The 21,652-nt window shown below is 42.6% G+C and overlaps 1 protein-coding gene and 1 long non-coding RNA gene across 2 annotated transcripts in view; one reads left to right on the plus strand and one right to left on the minus strand.

The window, feature by feature from the left end:
• PLCXD2 (phosphatidylinositol specific phospholipase C X domain containing 2) overlaps positions 1–7,072 on the minus strand; it is a 49,755-nt gene extending 42,683 nt beyond the window's left edge. The window contains exon 1 of the mRNA XM_081542657.1: positions 6,329–7,072. Within this exon, the coding sequence (XP_081398783.1) occupies positions 6,329–6,488 (160 nt within the window). The 5' untranslated portion in view covers positions 6,489–7,072. The remainder of the gene's footprint in view (positions 1–6,328) is intronic.
• Positions 4,324–12,806, plus strand: LOC145526586 (uncharacterized). The gene is made up of 4 exons (XR_014069003.1): positions 4,324–5,435; positions 8,926–9,144; positions 10,470–11,265; positions 11,472–12,806. It is a non-coding gene; the product is annotated as an uncharacterized LOC145526586 (long non-coding RNA).
• Positions 12,807–21,652: the final 8,846 nt, after the last annotated feature.

A 21,652-nucleotide genomic window follows, 5' to 3' on the forward strand; every position in this document is an offset into this window, starting at 1 on the left:
ATGATTTTGGTTGCGAGTGATTTTTTTTTTTTCTTGATTGGGTCAGCCCTGGTAGATTGGGCTTGGTCCTTGGTTTTCCACAGCCTCAGATTCCACAGCCTCTGTAGGCAAATGAGTCTCTTCTAGGGCCAGCTCATGGTTTGTGATATCCCCAGAGTGGCGCCAACATACCCTTCTGGTTCCACAGTGGATCTTGCGCCCTTTTGGGTCCCCATCCCAGTAAGATGCGCCAGACCTGATCCAACTTCCAGATGCAGGACTGGAGTAGTGATTCTCTCCGTCCTGCTCTCATAGGGATTCTGTCTCCCTGCACACATGTGGGACGTGAGTGTGGGGCCACAAGAGAAGAGCTATAGAAACCGTCAAGTAGTCAAAGGCAGGACTGTATAGGAAAAGGACAGGATTCCAGAAGGATGAAAGAGGAGTGGAGGGCATATCATCTGCCACATGAGAGCAGAGAACACTCTGGGAATTGAGAGCAGTGAGGTCTGCACGAGGGCTGGTGCTGGAAAGGGAGAAGCTGGGACACAGGGCAGGTCAGTGGAAGGAAGGGGAAGAGTGAATAAGAAAGGAGAGCAGGCTGAGGCTGCAGCCACACTGGAAACATGAGACGCTCACCTCTGACCAGGGAAGAGGGAAGACAGAAAGGATGTGGGGTGAAAGAACTGTTCCCAGGGCGGAGGTGACACCAGAGACCTGCTTCTGATCCTGCTGACCATCTGATTCTGACTCAGAATTTCCATGTCCAATGGGGCTCAGTGATGAGCGTTATCTAGAGCTACAGTAATATTATGCAAAGATAACAAGAAACCAATTGGAAAATATTCAACAGGGTTCCATTCGGCATTCACAGAAGGTGAACCTAACCTATCTATTCGGTTTAGCTCTGATTACAGTTGAACATGATGCGGGCTGCAAGCCACTTCTCCAGCATTCTTACTGTCCTGTTCCATGCACTAAATGACTGACTCAAAGGTTATCAGTGATGGAGCTGCTATCCTGTGCTAGGACTTAGGATTGTAAAGGGAAATAAGCCATATTCTCTGTGTACAAGTTGTACCCAGATGATGCAGAAGAAGATGGATGGAGAAGTGCAATGATAAAGATGTTAACAAAGCCTTCCTGAGGGGCAGCAGAGGCAGTCTTCCAGCCATTTCCCAAATATACCTCCATTCCTAAGCTTAACTGCTTTATTTCAAATGGAAATCTCCCTTCCCAACCCTGACCCCCTCAGGCCATATTTCTTGAAATTTTGACCATTCTTCAAATTCCAGGTCAAATGTCCTTTTTTTCAAAAAAGTAGTTTCTATTCTTAAAAGCTGAAATTAATCTCTTCATTCTATATGCTCAGTCATGTCCAACTCTTTGCGACCCTATGGATTATAGCCTGCCAGTCTCCTCTGTCCATGGGATTCTCCAGGCAAGAACATTGGAATGGGTTCCCATTCCCTTCTCCAGGATATCTTCCTGAACTAGGGAGCAAACCCCGGTCTCCCACACTGCAGGCAGACTTTATCGTCTGAGCCACCAGGGAAGACCTAGTTGCTACTCTTAAAAGCTGAAATTAATCCTTCCATTCTATGTGCATCTGTAACACTATTTACATCTCTGTTTTACTATTTAACCCAATTAGTTTTTTAAAATTGTGTATGGTGAATACACGTGTGTGTGTGTGTGTGTGTGTGTGTGTGTGTGTGTGTATGTATAAATATCTCTAAGTTGTAAGCTTGTTTGACAGTAGGATTGATGCCTGATTCTCCCACAGGCCTGAGCGTGAGGTTTCTTTAAATGTACTCGGAGTATGTACAATTTGAACTACTCTACAGTCTGTTTTAGGATGCTAAAGTGAGAAGACTGCTTCATTCTAGCAATTGTGAGTCCTTGTCTGCACATGCCAAAAATAATTTCTTGTTCTTAAAAGGCATAAAAAAGTAATAACCTTCAGACAAAAATGACCCAGTCATTTTTCTATGTTTGTAGGTCAATAGGCAAAAAAGAAAGAAAAAACCTTCAAACTAATCAAAGAATTTTTAATTTGGAAAGGACTCTACCCTGGTGGCTCAGAAAATATAGACCCTGCCTGCAAGGCAGGAGACTCAGGTTAAATCCATGGGTCAGGAAGATTCCCTGGAGAAGGGAATGGCTACCCATTCCACTATTCTGACCCAGAGAATTCCATGGACAAAGGAGCCTGGCAGGCTACAGTCCATGGGATTGCAAAGAGTTGGACATGACTGAAGGGTTTTTGCTTTCACTTTTCTACATTTCATTTAATCCATCATGTTAATTACAAATGAGGAAACTAAGACCTGAGAAATTCAGATACTTCTACAGTATCAAATGGCCAGAATCAACAATATCAAATTTCCAGACCCTTATGTTCAATGCTCTTTCCAACAGACCAAATAGATTATTTTAAAAAGAGAGAAAACATGGTTTTTTAAAAAAGAAATAGCACTAAAATATAGAGAGAAGAATTCACTGGAAACCACACACATTATAGAGAAAAATTTTCCTATCAGTTCATTGTCCATAGAAAAAAATCATGCTTTCACTAACATGAACAAAATTGTTTGTAGAGTTTAAAGCTTTAGTTAAAAAATCTGACTTTTCCAGATTTTTCACCCTTAAGGTCTCAAATTATTCTATGCAGTTGGCAGGGAGAACTGTTCTGAGTTTCTTCTCCAAGATAGGTCAATATGTCTGGGTGAAACTGGTCATTAATAGGTGTTCTTAACAGTTGTGGGCATGAAATAACACATCAAGGCTTTGCTGAGAGGTACACGTTCACGCTTGTTCTCTCCCATCATGCTTTAGGCAAATGCAACAGATGCACTCAAATCTAACATAGTGAACTCCATCTCAGTTCTTCTATTAAGGTCAGAACCCCTACCTTCTCCCTGCCCTTTCCCATGTCACTGCTGCCCCACTCCCACCCTGACAGAGCTGACCCATAGTAAAGACACACAAGCACATGTGCACATAAAGAATAGGTCTAAGCACTACGTTTGAATTTAAAACTTACTGGATTCCAGTTCCAAATGGGGATATCTTATTGGCTTCTGTTTCTGGACAGGGATATATATGGGGCTCCCAGGTGGCTCTGTGGAATCTGCCTGCTGATGCAGGTGACATGGATTTGATTCCTGGGTTGGGGAGTCCCCTGGAGAAGGAAATGGCAACCCACTCCAGTATTCTTGCTTGGATAATCCCATGGATGGAGGATCCTGGCAGGCTATAGTCCATGGGGTTGCAAAGAGTCAGACATGGCTTAGCAACTAAACAACAACACACACATACATTTGTGTGTAACTTAGACAGCATATTAAATAGCAGAGACATTACTTTACCAAAAAAAGTCTGTCTAGTCAAAGCTATGGTTTTTCCAGTAGTCATGTATGGTTGTGAGTTGGACTATAAAGAAAGCTGAGCACCAAACAATTGATGCTGTTGAACTGTGGTGTTGGAGAAGACTCTTGAGAGTCCCTTGGACTGCAAGGAGATCCAACCTGTCAATCCTAAAGGAAATCAGTCCTGAATATTCATTGGAAAGACAGATGTTGAAGCTGAAACTCCAATACTTTGGCCACCCAATGTGAAGAACTGACTCATTGGAAAAGGTTCTGATGCTGGGAAAGATTTAAGGCAGGAGGAGAAGGGGACGACAGAGGATGAGGTGGTTGGATGGCATCACTGACTCGATGGACATGAATTTGAGTAAACTCCGGGAGTTGGTGATGGACAGGCAAGCCTGGCATGCCGAAGTTTATGGGGTTGCAAAGAGTTGGACACGACTGAGCGACTGAACTGATATATATATATATATGTATAAAATAGATGATAGATATATAATATGTGTAGATATCTATGTACATAACTAGCTAGACAGTGATATATAATTGGTCAGATAAAAAAATCACCCAGTTTTAAAAATTCTTTCATTGGTTGCAGACGACAGTCTGAAAACTAGTTTTCAGTTACAGAACTCTCCCCCTTCCCTCCCTCTAGCTGCTCTGAACTTCCCAGGGCCTCCTTAGGAGCAGAGGGAGAGTGCATGGGTTTTGGAGTCAGCTACACAGGAGCTTAAATATTACTTCTGCTGTTTGTTACTTGCGTGATCTTGAGAAAATTACTTCATCTCTCTGGACAATAATTTTCTTATTTCTAAAATGAGGTTACTACCCATCTTGGAGGTGTAAGGGTTTGAGGTAATATAGGCCAGAGGGTGTTGTGTGGGTGTGCTCAGTGAATAATAACTATTATGATGAAGGTGATGATGAGGGGAAAAGGAAAAGAGGAACAGGGAGGAAGATGGTGGCCTCCACTTCCTGAATGGCTGTCTATATTTCAGAATCTCTCAGCAAGTCCTGGCAGAACTCAACTGCTGGCCTTCAGCTGGGGAATATTAAGCTCAAAGTAGAGAAAGGAGAACTAGCGTCAAGGAAGGGGTGCAGGGGCTCGGGGAGGAGGGGGAAAGGGTTCACAAATGGCTAGCATTTAATATGTGATTTTCCTCTTCTGAGCTTTATATCTTTACATACACTCATGTCCCATCCGCTGCTGGGAAAAGGGTATTCACAGCAATGAGTTCAGTGTCTTTTGAGCGGTCAAAGACACTATTTTTTTTTGCTTAGAAGGACAGGACTTCACAAAGCAGTGGCTGAACAAATTTCTGTTCCCCCTCGGTGGATAACCACAGAATTTCCAGTTACAGCAGCAGGCCCCACTATTTGCTAACTCTGGCAATTCTAGTAACTGGGAGAAACCCTAGAGATTACAGAACAAATGCCCAGCTCCTTTCTGGAGTCATGGGGTCAGAGTGCACAGCCACACCATGGACAGAGTTGCTGCTGTGGTCTGAACTGTCCAAAGTACAGCAGGAAGGAGGAAGTCTGAGCCTACCCGGACATGCCCCGAACGACAGAGTCATTTTGTGCCTGCCTAAGATGCCATTCTGTGTGCAAACACATTCTATTTGCCATACCACCTGACAAAACAATTCCATCAAAAAGCCTAAAGACAAATGACTCATGTTAAAAGAGGCCTGTGCATCATTTCAGTAATGACTCCACAGGCGTCAATTAAACAAGGAAAAGACCTGTTCTGAAGCACCACCATCTGGTATTTCCCAGAGAGCCGTAGTCAATGGCTGATAAAACACAAGTGATGATAACTATAAAGAGATTTAGGAACCCTCTCCTTGCTCAAAAGCAGCAAGAGCCTATGAGGACAATGAACCTGGAAGACCTCCAAAAGAAGAGGCGACTCAGGAAAGGCTGCACCTGAAGCCAGCACAACTCTTCCTCATGCATAGGAAGCAAAGACCTGGGGTTACATGAGGTCATCCTATCTGCCACCAAAAGGCAGACTGCTCCCAGGGATGTTTGGGAGTTTGCCTGGTAGTCTAGGGATAAAGGCAATTGTTATGTCTCCAGGTGAGAGAAAGGATTGGCAGGGGTCCATTCCCCTGCTCCTGGCAGTGCTTTCCAAGTATCAAAATCTAGATCTTGCCCAGCACTTAATACCAGGATCACTGTAGTCAACCTCCTTCCCTGGAAACCCAGCTTTAATCAGCTTTTGGATGGAAGGAAAAGGACAAATCTAATGAGAGTGTTGTCACAGTACAAAACCCCCAGGAGGGAGAGCGGCTAGTGCAGAAGTGGGTTCCAAGCCTTTAGTTCTAGATCAGCCAGGCAGATACCTGTGTATATATAGACAAAGCTTCAAACACCACTTCTTCATCACACCTAATGACTGGCTGTGACAAGCACCTGTGTTCTCTATTTCTGGCTTTTCCAACAACAATAATATGTGTTTGGATACTCAGTCCTAGTTCTGAACCTCTTCTTAAATGCTAATCTGTTTCTTGTTTCTCCACTATGCAAGGTCAGATAAATGAGAAAGAAAACACTTTACAGTGTTAATTTTGATCCAGATCTAAAATTGTTCATGACTTTTTATTCATTACCTTGATCTCTCCTTTTTATTTTGAGTGATTCAAGAAAACACATCCCTCACATACCCTGGCCCCAACATTAAGAAGGTAATGTTCTTAGAGTGAGTCTATTCAAGAACAAAACAAAAAGACCCAAACAAACAAACCAAAAATGGGGCTTCCATTCTCAAGTCCCTTTTTGCCAATGATGCAGTGTACTTAAATCTCTTTACAGCAGCTGCTTCCATGTTAAGCTTTTAGTTGGAAATAAAAAGAGGTTTAGTTAAGGTCATTGACAATTATTTTCTCAGCACAATAGAAAGGCAGCCCAACCCATTAACCACACTAAAATGGCAGAAGCAAGCAGACTGGGTACAAGTAGGAATAGAATACCTGGAATTGCCAGATTGGAAAGGGGGACGTTGTGGAGGTGAGGAGGTAGTGAGGCCATCCAGTCGGCATTGCAGACCTCCAGTGTCTTTGTCCCGCTGGGGTTGGGGGAGCAGATGGTCCCCATTCTGAGTTTCCTTCTTACCTTCCTAAATGCTAGCATCCCTTTCTGTCAGTCAGCTGTTCAAGCTCAGCCCAGTGCCACTCATTCAACGATCATCACCGCCCAGGTTCTCCAGCATTTCAGGGCCACCTTTGTCACGCCAGTCTTGCCCAAAGGCCTTCGTGGCCCAGGAAGACGCGGGGCAAGGACGAGGTTCCCTAGCCCCCAGCTCCCGCAGTCCCCACCCTCGCCGACCCAACCGCTGTTCCCTTAATCTGCTCAGACCCAGCTTCGTTAAACTTCTTACGTTCCCCCTCTGGACCGGGGGAACGTAGGCCCCTCGCAATAAATCTGACAGAAACTGAAAGTCCTACGAGCAGCCACGCCTGGAGCCACTCACACGACAGGTGCCCACGCGACACATAGACACGCCGGTGGGTCTCTACACTCGTGAGCGCCCGGACGCACCATCCTCAGCTTCATTTACGCGTTTATGTGTGTCACTGGGCTGGCACATAAACTGGACCTGCCTGATCTCCCTCCTCCGGGCCCTCCGCACAGGTTCCCCCAGGCCTGTGGCTTCCAGAAGGCGCTCAGAAGTGTAACCGGCGGCGCTCGGACTCCCGGCAGCCCCGCCCGGCACTGCCGGGCAGATTTGCCGGGCCTGGAGGCTTGTGATTGGCCGCTGGCGGAGGGCGCTCCGATTGGCCCGCGCCCTCACGGGCTGCCCCTCCGAGCGGCGCCCACCCCTCCGCTGCCCGCCCGACCCCCACCTTCTGTTATCCCGCCTTCCTGCGTTTACAGCCGCCGCAGAGACTGCGGGCAGGGGAACATGCACGCTTGGACCAGTCAGGGCTTGGATCGGACAGGTCTTCTTTCCTCAGGCCTTTCACACAGTCAGCACAGAGGTTAAACACAACCACACGTTGCCTTCCTTCTTTCCCTTACACACACACACACACACACACACACACACACACACACACACACACACACACATGCACAATGACAATTACACAGGGAGTATATAACATTTCCAATAAGCCATATAGGCAGCAGAAATATGAGAGATAAAGAGGCTGAGAAAAGAGCACTATATCATATCTGAATGACAGTTTCAAGGATGGTTTGTATTTCAACCATTACCTAATTAAGATTCACGTACACACTACTTATTCCCATTTTGCAGAAATGGAAATAATTATACTTTACATTTGCATTGCTTGTTGTTTGGAACCTTCTTCCAAATTCTTTGTCCCATTTGCTCTTCATAGTATCCCTAAAAGGCAGGCAGGGTTGGTGGTAGGTTGAGGGTACGACCCCCTTTTCATAGACTAAACGAAAAAGTCCGGGAGCCTTCTGGGAACAGTTCATGTGGTGGCTCTATTTGGAAATCGCATTTTGGAATAAGATCCTTGAGCCCAGAGGCTCGTGGGCATAGAAACCCATTTCTGTGCTTCAATATTCCCTGCATTCTCAAATGGTCCTTTTCCACGGTGTAAACTATAGGGTCTCTGTAATGATGAGACCTTTGTACATCGATAACCGCAGGAACATCCTGGCAAATAGGCAACTGGAGAAAAACAACCAGATCTTGATGGTGGGACCCTGGAGGGTGTCAGGCCAGGCAGCTCCCCAGTGACTCCGGAGGGCTTCCTGGAAAAGGAAACAGCAACTTCTGCCAAAAGCAGACAGAAGGCTCCTGTACAAACAGACCTACAGGTCAGCTGACACTTAATCACCGAAAGGCCCCACCTCCTATCTCCGAGGTAACTACACCGCAGCAAAGCAACTACTTTTCTGTACACTTAAATCTTGTTGCATAGTGCCCCCTTTAGACGTTTTATCAAATTTCCTCTTCCAGCCTAGTACTAACATTCGTTTAAGCCTGCTTTTCAGCCTTTTGAGCTGTGTAATAATACCAAAAGTTTTGCTTGTTTCCTGAAGGAGTGAAAGTGAAAAGTGAAAGTGAAAGTCGCTCAGACGTGTCCGACTCTTTGCGAACCCATGGACGACACAGTCCATGGAATTCTCCACGCCGGAATAATGGAGTGTGTAGCCTTTCCCTTCTCCAGGGGATCTTCCCAACCCAGGGGTCGAACCCGGGTCTCCTGCATTGCAGGCGGATTCTTTACCAGCTGAGCCACAAGGAAGACTTAGCTAATAAAAAGAAAGTCTACACTATTTATCATATAGCTTCTGATTCTTAGAGAGCATTTCAGTGTAAGTGCTGTACATGTTGGGAATGACTGTCACCTAGCAGTTTTAGTCAATGAAATGCCTCCTCACCCCCACCCTATATTCTTGAAGAAATATCCCAAGATTTACTTTTGAAATGTCACCTTTTCTGGGCTTCCTTAAACGTACAATTAAAAAAAACAAAACTCAAACGTAAACCTTCATGTTTTATGTTTGAAAGCTGCCTAAAGAAAACAAGAAGTGTTTTTCAGCTTTACCTGGGATGTTAACCTCAATGACTTTCCCCCTTATTTTTCAGCTCTTAATGGAAAGAAGGAGCAGAATAAGAACACATTAAACCTTAAACTGAGAGCGATCACTGTGAGAGAACGAGAGAAGTGGGACCACTTCAGAATGAGACGTTTTGCACCTCTGGCAGTTTTCAGTCAAAACTACTTGGATTGTGTAAGAAAACATTCAAAAGAAGATAGCATGCTCTCCATGTATTCTTGAGTCAGTCCTGGAAGAAATTTTGCAGGTGAAGACACAGGCTCTAGTACAGTACTTGGCATATAGCAGGTGTTCTATAAACATTTGTTAGAAGGAAGGAGATGCTCAGTAAACATGCCCTACTGGGTTCCAAGTATTACCTTAAAGCAGTGCTTTTCAACCTTTAATGTGCAAATCAGCCGTATTCTGATTGAGTTGGTCTGAGACAGGACTGAGATTCTGCGTTTCTAACCAGATTAGAGCTGCTTCTGCTGCTACTGGTTCAGATCATGCTTTGAGTAACAGGGCATTAGGAAATAAGCTCATTTGCTAGCTGGGAATATGCACTGCATTTTCACTCTCTTTTCTGAGGTTTTATAACATTTTTATATCACTTTAAAAATGAAAAAATAAACTTGCATTAAAAATCCCAGCTAAGAATTTCTAAGTATTAGAGGATAATTTTTCTGTCATACTGTCTTGGAGGCCAAATTATGAGTGGGGTTTTTATACTATGCCACGTTAGCTTTGGTAAAACTAATTTTAAAATATAGATTAATACCTAGAATATGAATAGTTAATATTTTGTTACATACAGTATTATGAAAAAAAATCAAGCAGAGAGGAGACTAAATTAATAGGAGGATTGAATTTTAAAGCAAGTCCATTTTAATTGACAGTTACAACCAAGAGAGTGTTGATCCTGTGCAAATTATTTTGATAGGTGCTAGGAATGGAGGAAAAGTTAAAAGGTGGCACATGATGAACGTCAGATAGTATATAATCCAGGAGAACAGAGAGTCAAATATGTGAATTTCAAAATGTAATATGAGGCTGAATGAGGGGTAATAATAATAGAGGTGCATGTGGAGGACAATAAAGAGATATACATTTTGATGAGCTAGGGCCAAGGGACACATTAAAGAAGAGGTGGCATTTCAAGGCAGGTCTGGAATTCCGAGAGTTTCTGCAAGTGGAAAATGGATAGAGGGCTTTGGTGCATGAAACGGATTGTATAGCTGAGAAAACATAAGCAAAGCTATGACAATGAATGGGAGATGTGAGAAAAAGAAAAAACGTGAGGGATACATAGGAAATAGAACTCATTTACTCTCACTGGACCATCACAAGAGCTCAACGAGTTAAATGCTCTTCCTATCCCCATTTGACAAAGGACACTGAAGCTTAGCCCTAGAACTCTTAGCCCTATGAACTCTGCCCTAGAGCTCATAGCTAGTGGCAGAACTGTGATCCTAGTCTCCTGATCATTGTGCCAATGGCTTCTCATTATATGTTACCTATTATTATTGCAAACCTGGTAAAGGATGTTTAAGACCACAGTACGTTAAAGAGTTCGGACTTCCTTTTTTACAGATAAAAGGGGCCATTGCAAGTTTTTGAGAAGAGGAGAAAAATGATCCATACTGTATATAGAAGATAATGCCAGCATAATTAAGAATTGTTAGAGAAATACAGTCATTTGGGTAAGTTATTGAAATCAGTTATCTAATCAGGAAAAAAGTGAGAAAGCATGCAGAAACTCGGGCGCACAGAGGCTAAATGCACAGCCTTTGAAACTAAGGTGCTTGCTTCTTGGTTCTCACTTCTTATCTCCAAGGACCTATAACTCAGGGGCCACAGTAGACAGCCTGACTTCCTCTGGGACTATTTGCATCACTTGAAATTCTTATCAAAATGTTCATCAATTAATCAAACCTGTTTCTGCGAATACATCTACAACGTTTATTTTCTTTTCTGGAACTGTTTTTCTCCATTGCTTGATTAAGGACCCTACCGAATTTCTGAAGAGGTGACTGCAGGCTTTGTCCTGTCTTGGAGGCTACATTATATTTTGGAAATGTTAAAAATGGTTCATTTTCTTTGGAATCATTTCAAAAATGAACACTGATGCTCCCAGAGCAAACAGCTTGTCATTTGGATATGTCTGGTTGGCAGGGCAAGATGGCCTGGGTTTTGCTTGACTGAAGGCACCCTAAGAGCTTCAGAGGAAACACATCAACTTAATGATACTGAGGTTGGGGCTGTCTCCAGCCCCCACATCCAAGACCCTGTGCTACCTTCTCTCCCAGACTGTGTGCTTAATGGGAAAGGAACAGCTTGAAGAGCATTACAACCAGGCATGTGCTTGTTCCAGGAACATGGTCTGGAGGTGAGAGTTTGTACGATGCTTTGAGTTCCACAGTGATGCCTCATTCATGACTTTTTTTCCTGGCTGGAGGATGTGGTGAGGGTGAGGAATTGAAATGATGAACCAGATAAATGAAAGATGAAATGGAGTGTAAGCCTGCTTTGCTTTATGCCTCATATCAGCAGAGTTTATCTCTAGTCATTCTCAGCCTCATTTCCCCAATACAGGCTCCCAAAGCTATGTGATAAGGATCAGAATAGAATGAAGAAATGTCCCCAATATGGGCAGTGCTGGGGACATGATGACAGCAGCAACAATTACCTTCAGGAAGAGTGATATCATTGTAGCAGCTTGGGACATTCAAGAACCTCCATGGAAAGAGATGTCACCAAGTACACTGCCTTGTGAACACGTATGATACACCTCAGACATTCCTGACATGAGGAATGAGTCAGGAGCTGGGGGTCAGTCATTTTGTTGATTCAGCCTAGAGCCAGAGACCTTGTGGTTGTGACCCAGACCCTGATCATACCCAGCTGAGTGTCTTTAAGAACCTGAGTAAGGAGCAGCTGCAGCTTAAACAGGAATTGTCCATATGTGGCTCCACCTTGTACCTACCTGGTATTTGTGGTCAACAACCAGGATTCTGTAACAAGACAAGTTATCTAAACAGTTAAGTTATCTAAGCTGATACTGTATGTAGCAGTATCAGCCCTGAGATTTTTCCTCCAGATGTGAAAGCTTGGTGATCGGGAAGAGCCTCTGAGCCTCTCTGTCTTTTATTTTTTAAGATAATTTTACTTATTTATGTATTTAGGCTGTGCTGAGTCTTTACTGCCACGTGAGCTTTCTCTAGTTGTCTAGTTGTGGGGAGTGAGGGTTACTCTCTAGTGAAGTGCATGGGCTTCTCATGGCCAGGGCTTCTCTTGTTGCAGAGCATAGGCTCTAGGACGTGTGGGCTCAACAGTTGCGGCACACAACATGGGTTTAGTTGCTTCGTGACATGTGGGATCTTCCGGGATCAGGGTTCGAACCCATCTCTCCTGCGTTGGCTGGCAGATTCTTTACCGCTATGCCACCAGGGAAGTCTGCATCTCTGCCTTTTTTATTTATTAGACATCAAGTGTTTCTGGTATATTTAAAGATTTCCTTTAACAACATATGTTCACTATAATACTTTTGAGAGAAGCTAAATAACAAATGATCGTAAAATTAGTTTAATGTCCATTTATTCCTCTTAGCACACCATATTCCTGCAGCCTCTTCCATTCTCCCTCCCCACCCACCCCCTTCACTAAAAGAAAAGGTGACTAAGGGAAGCTCCACATCTTTATTTTTCCAGCTAGTTAGCTTGTTTTTGTTTAGCCAAGTCAACGGTCTTTTGTTGGCTAGCTATAAAGTGCCTGATTTAATATGTTATGGAGCCACCTTCTGGTAGTAAAGGCATACTTCATGCACATAGTAAGTTCTCTTTCAGTTACCCTAAAAAAAAAATGTCTCTACATCACCAGCACCAACAGAACAGCTGGGAACTTATGTAAATACAGACCCCTGGTTCACACTCCAACCCTACTGAATCAGATCCGTTGGGGGTGGTATCTTTTTTCTGTCTTTAAAAAAAAGCTCCCCAGGGGATTTTTATGTCTCACACGCTTCAGATCGACATTTTGGCATATCAATCAATTTCTTTAAAAAAAAGTTAGGATAGGTAGAATGGCAGTTCTTACCCATGTTGTGTATAAGTTTAAGTGATTAGAGAAAAATATTTCAGTTTAACTGGCAGGAAAACCAACCGCTATCTCTACTTACCCCACCCCAAGGTTCTTGGAATTATGCGAGTGACATCAGTTGTTAGAATGTGTGTGTACGCTAGTATGTATCTTCATCATCACTTGACCTTCCATCACAATTCTGAAAGAGATGGGAATACCAGACCATCTGACCTGTCTCTTGAGAAACCTGTATGCAGGTCAGGAAGCAAAAGTTAGAACTGGGCATGGAACAACAGACTGGTTCCAAATAGGAAAAGGAGTACGGCAAGGCTGTATATTGTCCCCCTGCTTATTTAACTTATATGCAGAGTACATCATGAGAAATGCTGGGCTGGAAGAAGCACAAGCTGGAATCAAGATTGCTGGAAGAAATATCAATAACCTCAGATATGCAGATGACACCACCCTTATGGCAGAAAGTGAAGAGGAACTAAAGAGCCTCTTGATGAAAGTGAAAGAAGAGAGTGAAAAAGTTGGCTTAAAGCTCAAGGTTCAGAAAACTAAGATCATGGCATCTGGTCCCATCACTTCATGGGAAATAGATGGGGAAACAGTGCAAATAGTGTCAGACTTTATTTTTTTGGGCTCCAGAATCACTGCTGATGGTGATTGCAGCCATGAAATTAAAAGATGCTTACTCCTTGGAGGGAAGGTTATGGCCAACCTAGATAGCATATTTAAAAGCAGAGACATTACTTTGCCAACAAAACTCTGTCTAGTCAAGGCTATGGTTTTTCCAGTGGTCATGTATGGATGTGAGAGTTGGACGGTGAAGAAAGCTGAGCGCCGCGGAATTGATGCTTTTGAGCTGTGGTGTTGGAGAAGACTCTTGAGAGCCCCTTGGACTGCAAGGAGATCCAGTCAATCCATCCTAAAGGAGATCAATCCTGGGTGTTCATTGGAAGGACTGATGTTGAAGCTGAAACTCCAATACTTTGGCCACCTCATGCGAAGAGTTGACTCATTGGAAAAGACCCTAATGCTGGGTAGGATTGGGGGCAGGAGGAGAAGGGGACGACAGAGGATGAGATGGTTGGATGGCATCACTGACTCGATGGACATGGGTTTGGGTAAACTCCGGAAGTTGGTGATGGACAGGGAGGCCTGGCGTGCTGCAATTCATGGGGTCACAAAGAGTCGGACACGACTGAGCGACTAAACTGAACTGAACTGTACATTTGTTATTCATTTAGCAAATAATGACCTGATTCCACATTTTGATTTGCTGACATCATTTGGAAATACCACGTTGCCACATCACCTGAGTGGTAAACAACATGTTAATTGACAGCAGATATTATCATTCCCTCCCAATTTTATTATTAAAATTACAAGTTTACAAAAACAACTTCAACCAACACAAATAATCCTTTTAAAAAAACAAAGTAAGTAAAATAATGAATCTTTAGTATTTTCCCCTTATCCACTCTATCAATATTAGGTTATAGTCAAAACTCTTAGTATGTTTCTTGGCTTTTTGAAGATTTGATTTCAGAGAATTCTAATCTGCGGAAATCTCTGCAGCTAACCTCCCACCTCAGCCACGTCTTGATGCACCCTTCCTAAACTGTGCCCACAGCTTCTGCTTCCTTTTAGTAGCAAAAGTAGAGAAAGTAAAATTTACCTAGCACGTTTTTCTGTTTCCTGTGTGCGTGCTTAGTCGCTTCAGTCGTGTCAGACTCTTTGTGACCCTTGGATTGTAGCCTACCAGGCTCCTCTGTCCATGGGATTTTCCAGGCAAGAATACTGGAGTGAGTTGTTGTGCCCTCCTCCAGGGGATCTTCCCAACCCAGGGATTGAATCCAAGGTTCTTATGTCTCCTGCATTGGCAGGGGGGTTATTTACCATTAGCACCACCTGGGAAATCCCTTTCTGTTTCAGCCAGGTATAAATAAGAATATTCTAGAAGTCAGAGTTAGGCATAATAATGAAGTAGGGAGGAAATGAGTCCTTAAGGCTGGAAGCATCCAAGCCAAGTTTGTTAACAAGACAGGAAGGTAGAGAAAGCTTCAGTGGAAGATTGAATTACGTGAGCTTTATGCTCCTTCCAACCATATTCTGTTTTTTTCCTTCTCTGAATATAAAGCTGTATCTTTACACACTGAAGCCATTCATTCCTCCCCTCATTATTACACTGTTTTACTCAAATCTTTGACTTCTTTTGCTGGACCTGAGACTACTGGAACATCTTTTCTAGAAATATGAAACCAATGTTCTAAAATGATGCTGTTACCAACATAAACTTGAGTTGTGATTTGGGGAATGGTTTTATAATAAAGCCTTTATATTGGTTATACACTCTAGCCTCTGCTCAAGGCCAAAACTCAAAATTTTCTCTACTCCCTCCCCATATTCAGCACCTAGGATGAAATGCTCTGACCTCAGGAAGCCAGTCCTAGAAAACACTTAACGAAGTTCTCAGCATGCGGAGTATGAATGGCCAGGATGGGAGTCATCTCTGGTGTTTCCAGCACCTCCATGGTGGTAGGACTGGTGTGTGTGTGGTCCGAGGGCAGAACTCCTCAACTCTCCCACCTGAGGTGCCCTAACCCTAGGGAAGGCTATATTCATACTGCCAGAGCCCCTATGGTAATCATTCATCCTGGCATTTCTTTCAATTTGAATGTTTTTTTCTTATAAATTCATTCAAATTTTGCATATATGAACAGTTAAAACAACTCAATAACAACAACAACAACAAAAGCCCAAAAACTCAATGAAAAAAGAAGGGCAGAAGACTTAAGTAGACATTTGCCCAAGGAAGACATACAGATGGCCAATAAACACAAGAAAAGATGCTCAACATTGCTAATTACTAGGAAAATGCAAAATAAAACCACAAGGAGGAACCACCATACACTGCTCAGAATGGCCATCATTAAAAAATCTACAAATAACAAATGCTAGAGAGGATGTGGAGGAAGGGGAGCCCTCCTACACTGTCAGTGGGAGTGTAAATTTGTGTAGCCACTATGGAAAACAGCATGGAGATGCCTCAAAAAACTGAAAATGGAGCTGCCGTATGATCCAGCAATCCCATTCCTGGGCATATATTCAAAGAAAATCATAATTTGAAAATACACCTGCTTCCTGGTGTTCACTGCTGCACAATTTTCAATAACCAAGACATGAAGCAACCTAAATGTCACTAACAGTTGAATAGATAAATAAGATATGGTGTGTGTATATATATATACACACAATGGAATATTACTCAGCTATATAAAGGAATGAAATAATGCCATTTTCAGCAGCATGAATGGACCTAGAGATTATCATACTAAGTAAGTCAGAAAGACAGATACCACATGATATCACTTATATGTGAAATCTAAATATGAAACATATGAACTTATTTATAAGACAGAAAGAGACTCACAGACATAAAGAACAGACTTGTATTTGCCAAGGAGAAGGAGGGTGGTGGAGGGATGGACTGGGAGTTTAGGATTAGTGGATGTAAACTATTACAGACAGAATGGAGAAACAGCAAGGTCCCACTGTGTAGCACAGGGAAATATATTCAATATCTTGTAATAAACCATAATGGAAAAGATTATGAAAAAGAATATATACATATATGTATAACTGAATAACTTTGTTATATACTCAAAACTAAGACAGCATTGTAAATCAGCTATACTAAGACAACATTGTAAATCAACTATATTTGAATAAAAAATGAATTTTGGTGTCATCTATTACAGTTGAATAAAACTGATGATCTAGTTTCTCCAGTAACTTTGAATCCCTCTGGCACACATCCATATCACTGGGCATTCATGACCCCAAATTAAAAGACGCTTACTCCTTGGAAGTAAAGTTATGACCAACCTAGACAGCATATTAAAAAATAGAGACATTACTTTGTCAACAAAGGTCCGTCTAGTCAAGGCTATGGTTTTTCATGTAGTCATGTATGGATGTAAGAGTTGGACTATAAAGAAAGCTGAGCGCAGAAGAATTGATGCTTTTGAACTGTGGTGTTGGAGAAGACTCTTGAGAGTCCCTTGGACTGCAAGGAGATCCAACCAGTCCATCCTAAAGGAGATTGGTCCTGGGTGTTCATTGGAAGGACTGATGTTGAAACTGAAACTCCAATATTTTGGCCACCTGATATGAAGAGCTGACTCATTTGAAAAGACCCTGATGTTGGGAAGTGTTGAGGGCAGGAGGAGAAGGGGACAACAGAGGATGAGATGGTTAGATGGCTTTACCGACTCGATGGACATGAGTTTGGGTAAACTCTGGGAGTTGGTGATGGACAGGGAGGCCTGGCGTGCTGCGGTTCATGGGGTCACAAAGAGTCGGACACGATTTAGCGACTGAACTGAACTGAACTGAACTGAACATGAGAGTCTCAGATCTGAGGGAAAGGCATCGAGAATCTTATTAGACACAGCAAAGATTCTTGGTTCACTTATGCTCTGATCCAGTTCAGCAAGGTAGAAGACTGTGGGTGGATTTTCAGACAAAACTGGAAATAGTATCCATCTGCCCAAACCTTCGGAGAAGGCAATGGCACCCCACTCCAGTACTCTTGCCTAGAAAATCCCATGGACAGAGGAGCCTGGTGGGCTGCAGTCCATGGGGTCGCTACAAGTCGGACATGACTGAACGACTTCACTTTCACTGTTCACTTTCATGCATTGGAGAAGGAAATGGCAACCCACTCCAGTATTCTTGCCTGGAGAATCCCAGGGATGGGGGAGCCTGGTGGGCTGCCGTCTGTGCGGTCGCACAGAGTTGGACACGACTGAAGCGACTTAGCAGCAGCAGCAGCAGCCCAAACCTTGGGCAACATGGAGCAAGAGCAAGTTGAGAATCAGTGACATAGACCAGATTTCTCTGGCCATTAGAAACAGGACTATGTCCTTAAAGTAAGAGGACCAAAAATTCCTACCTAGGACTGAACTCTTTGCTCTTGATCAGGAAAAAGCTTCACTCGCAGAATTTCCATGGCTATTCTTTGACCTGCTGAGATCTGTTCAGACCATGGATTCTCACCTGGCTAAATGGTGTTCTTTCATTTTTATTTTTTTCTTCTTCTTCTTCCAGTTTTACTGAGATATAATTGACATATACCATTGTGTAAGTTTAAGAGGTACAGACTTGATACATATGTATGCTGGAAAATGTTCACTACAGTAAGGTTAGTTAATACATCCCTTGCCTCACATAATTACTTTTTGTTGTTGTTGTTATGGTGAGAAAATTTAACATCAGTTCTTTTAGTAACTTTCAAACATGAAAGTGCTAAATAGTACTACATAAACTGGACTTCCCAGGTAGCGCTAGTGATAAAGAATCCTCCTGCCAATGCAGGAGATGTAAGACATGAGGGTTCGATCTTTAGGTTGGGAAGATCCCCTGGAGGAGAGCATGGCAACCCACTCCAGTATCCTTGCCTGGAGAATCCGGTGGACAGAGGAGCCTGGCGGGCTATGGTCCATGGGATCACAGAGTCGGACATGACTGAAATGACTTAGCACGCACTGCATAGTCACCCTGCTGTACTTTAGATTCTCTAGAACTTACACCTCTTGTAACTGGAAGTTTGTGCCCTTGACAAACGTCTCCTCATCCACGCCCCTCCCCTCCCCCTGTATACTTATTTTGGTGTCTGTATATTTATTTTAGTTTTCACTGGTTCCCTGGATCTGGCTTTTTCTCTGCACCTGTGGATAATCTGACTGATTACAGCAAAGAGAAACTTTAAAACTGACCCAGAAACCTGTTCAATCTAAAGCATTAGCCAAACTACCCAGATTGAGGCTCTGGTCTCCTCTAACCTGACTGGCCTTCCACAATAAGAACGTTTTGAAGAATGTATTTTTCAAGTGGATGGTGTGAGACATGGAGTGAAAAAAAACCCATAAATCTCAGCCCACCAGATTGAGTGCGAGACTGTCACTTGTTTTAGCTTAGTTCTCTGTTTGGCTGACATTTTTCTTTCTCCTCTTCACTCATTTGCCACCTCCTGTCGCTTACTCATACCATGTGTAATTGAGCACTAACTTGTCCCAGACCTTGCCCTTGCTCTGGGGGTGCTGAGCTGTGCCAAGTAACCTCACACTCTTGAGGACATCCCAGTCTAGCAGAGAAGTTCACAGCCTGCATTTCCTTAACAGTGAGTTTCGATTTGAACATGCCACCAAAGCAGCACAACAGACTAGAAAGTTTGGTCTCGGTGAGATAGAGTATCTTTAAATTAAGTATTTATTGGCTAAGCATACAATGTTCCAGCTGTTTACTAAAAATTTGGAGATGTGAATAAAGTTCTCTAGTAGAAGATGGGGAAGTGACTGCAGGGTCTTCTGCTTGAGGAGCCCCCAGTAGGAAGGCTGAATCGGAGCCTGCATCATCCCCCACTGCCCTGTGTGCGGCATCTTGCCACAGGGACTGCTTTGACTTTGAACTGTTCCCACGATTTCTGCTGAGGTGTCAACAGAAAACACTGCCCAAGGGTTTGAGTAGGAACCAAAGTTTCTCTCTTTGGTTGAATTCTTCAGGGTGAATTTGGGAGAGACAGCTTAGTCTCCTTTGATATAAAGTGGTTTAATGGTGAGAGGAAAAGTTTGCCCTGGAGTTCTAGGGAAATCAAAGAATTCTATTCATTTCCTTAAGAAAGAAAAATTGATTGAGGTTTGGTGGGTCCCAGCCAGTACCTAAGGCAGAGTAAGCAAGCCCAGAAATGCAACAAAAACATTGAATTTGTGGGATGAATCCTCATTGATATTTGCCTGAACTTTGAGATTAAGTAACACTTAGGAATAGAGAAAGAAAGCTCCCTCGAATGAAGAGATCTTTGCATCTCATCATACTGTCTAAGTGTTGCCATGTTTGAAAAAAATAGGCTGGTTTTGAGTCAAATTAAGGATTATTTATGTGTGCTAAGTCACTTCAGTCATGTCTGATTATTTATTAGGGTCTTACTTAAGCACTTTTTTCTTAAAACTTTATATTTGGAAATATATTCAAACTTTAAAAATGTTTGCAAAAATGAAAAGGGTTAAAAAAAAAATCCCCACATATCCCCTTCACCTAGATTCATCTATTGTTAACATTTTTATCATCTGCTTTTCTCTCTCTCTGCATGTATATGTACATATGCATGCAGGTATCTATGGATATACGCATACATATGCACATACCCACTTGGGAGTAAGTTATATATACATTACAGCAGTTTACCCTAAATACTTCAGTGTGTATTTCTTGAGAATAGGAATATTCTCTTGCATAACCAGAGTAGAGTTATTGATACTTTTATCTAGTCTTCTGCCCATATTCCAATTTTGTCACCTGATCTGGCAAATGTCAGCTCTGATTTGCCAGATTTCCTTTGTAGCTTTAACCCCTCCAGAAAAGGATCCAGGCTAGAGTTGTGTGTGCATGCTCAGTCGCGCAGTAGTGTCTAACTCTTTGCGACCCTATGGACTGTAGCCCACCGGGCTCCTCTGTCCATGGGATTCTCCAGGCAAGAATACTGGAGTGGGCTTCCTTTCCCTTATCCAAGGGATCTTTATCCTCGGTCTCTTATGTTTCCTGCATTGGCAGGCAGAGTTTTTACCACTAGCGCCACCTGGCGGCAATGAATCGCCAGGTCTTTAAACCTTTATTCTGGGATATTTTTAAAGCCCCTTTTTTGGCCTTTAGACATTTCTCCTTTTGTGTCTGTCTGATGTTGCTTTGTGACTGGATTCAGCTTAATGCTGAATCTGCCTTAATGCTGCAAAGGGAATAGTGTGTCCCCCCAAGGGTATGAAATCTGAAGGAGTAGATGTCCATCTGTCCCTCACTGAAGTTAATTTTGATCACTGGTCAAATTGTTTAATTTCTCTACTATATAATTATTGTTTCTTTTTCCTCTCTTGTAACTAATAAGCATACTTCAGGGAGACCATTTTGAGACCATGAAAATACCTTGATTGTCACGAAAATTTCCTCCTTATTTAGTATTTGTCGATGAATCTAGCCTGATTTGATCTTTACCATAATGATTACAAAATAATGACTTTCCAACTCCAGCACTTCTGTATTTACCAATCAGTTCTCAGCATTCTACTGTAGGCAAAAGCTCTCTCTTTCCCCTTCCTTCCTCCCTCCCTACCTTCCTCCTGTCTCTTTAGATCTCTTTCTTCCTATATGTCTGCAATAAGGATTTATGAATTCTTACCTTTTTCAGTGGCTTCTAATTCATTAGTATACTTAATTATATTGGCATTCAAATTGTCCTAGATTGAACAAGTAGGAAACTTCAAGCTGACTCCTGCATCCTTCTAACATACCCCCCAACGTTTTTTTGGAATGTGTTATTTTCTGACATAAGACATTCCAATCATACGTTACATCTATTTTGCCCTTAAGCAAACATTTTTCTGAAAGTTCTGATTCCTTTCAGCATGAAATTATAGTGAACAAGATCTGAGTGTCAGATGTGCTACTAGAATACCTTTGCTTCTTGGTTCATTCTGAAGACAAATGTGGGAAAGACAGGCATGCATACTTACAACACATGCACAATCAAAATTACCACGACCAATAGGGCCAGATGGGTATCATAATATTAGTATACAAATTGTGTGTATAAATATTTATATAGACACATCCCCCCCTTATTTTTCCTTCTTTCT

Source organism: Giraffa tippelskirchi, chromosome 2 (assembly GCF_054371585.1).
Source record: "Giraffa tippelskirchi isolate mGirTip1 chromosome 2, T2T-mGirTip1v1.2.pri, whole genome shotgun sequence".
Lineage (NCBI taxonomy): Eukaryota > Metazoa > Chordata > Mammalia > Artiodactyla > Giraffidae > Giraffa > Giraffa tippelskirchi.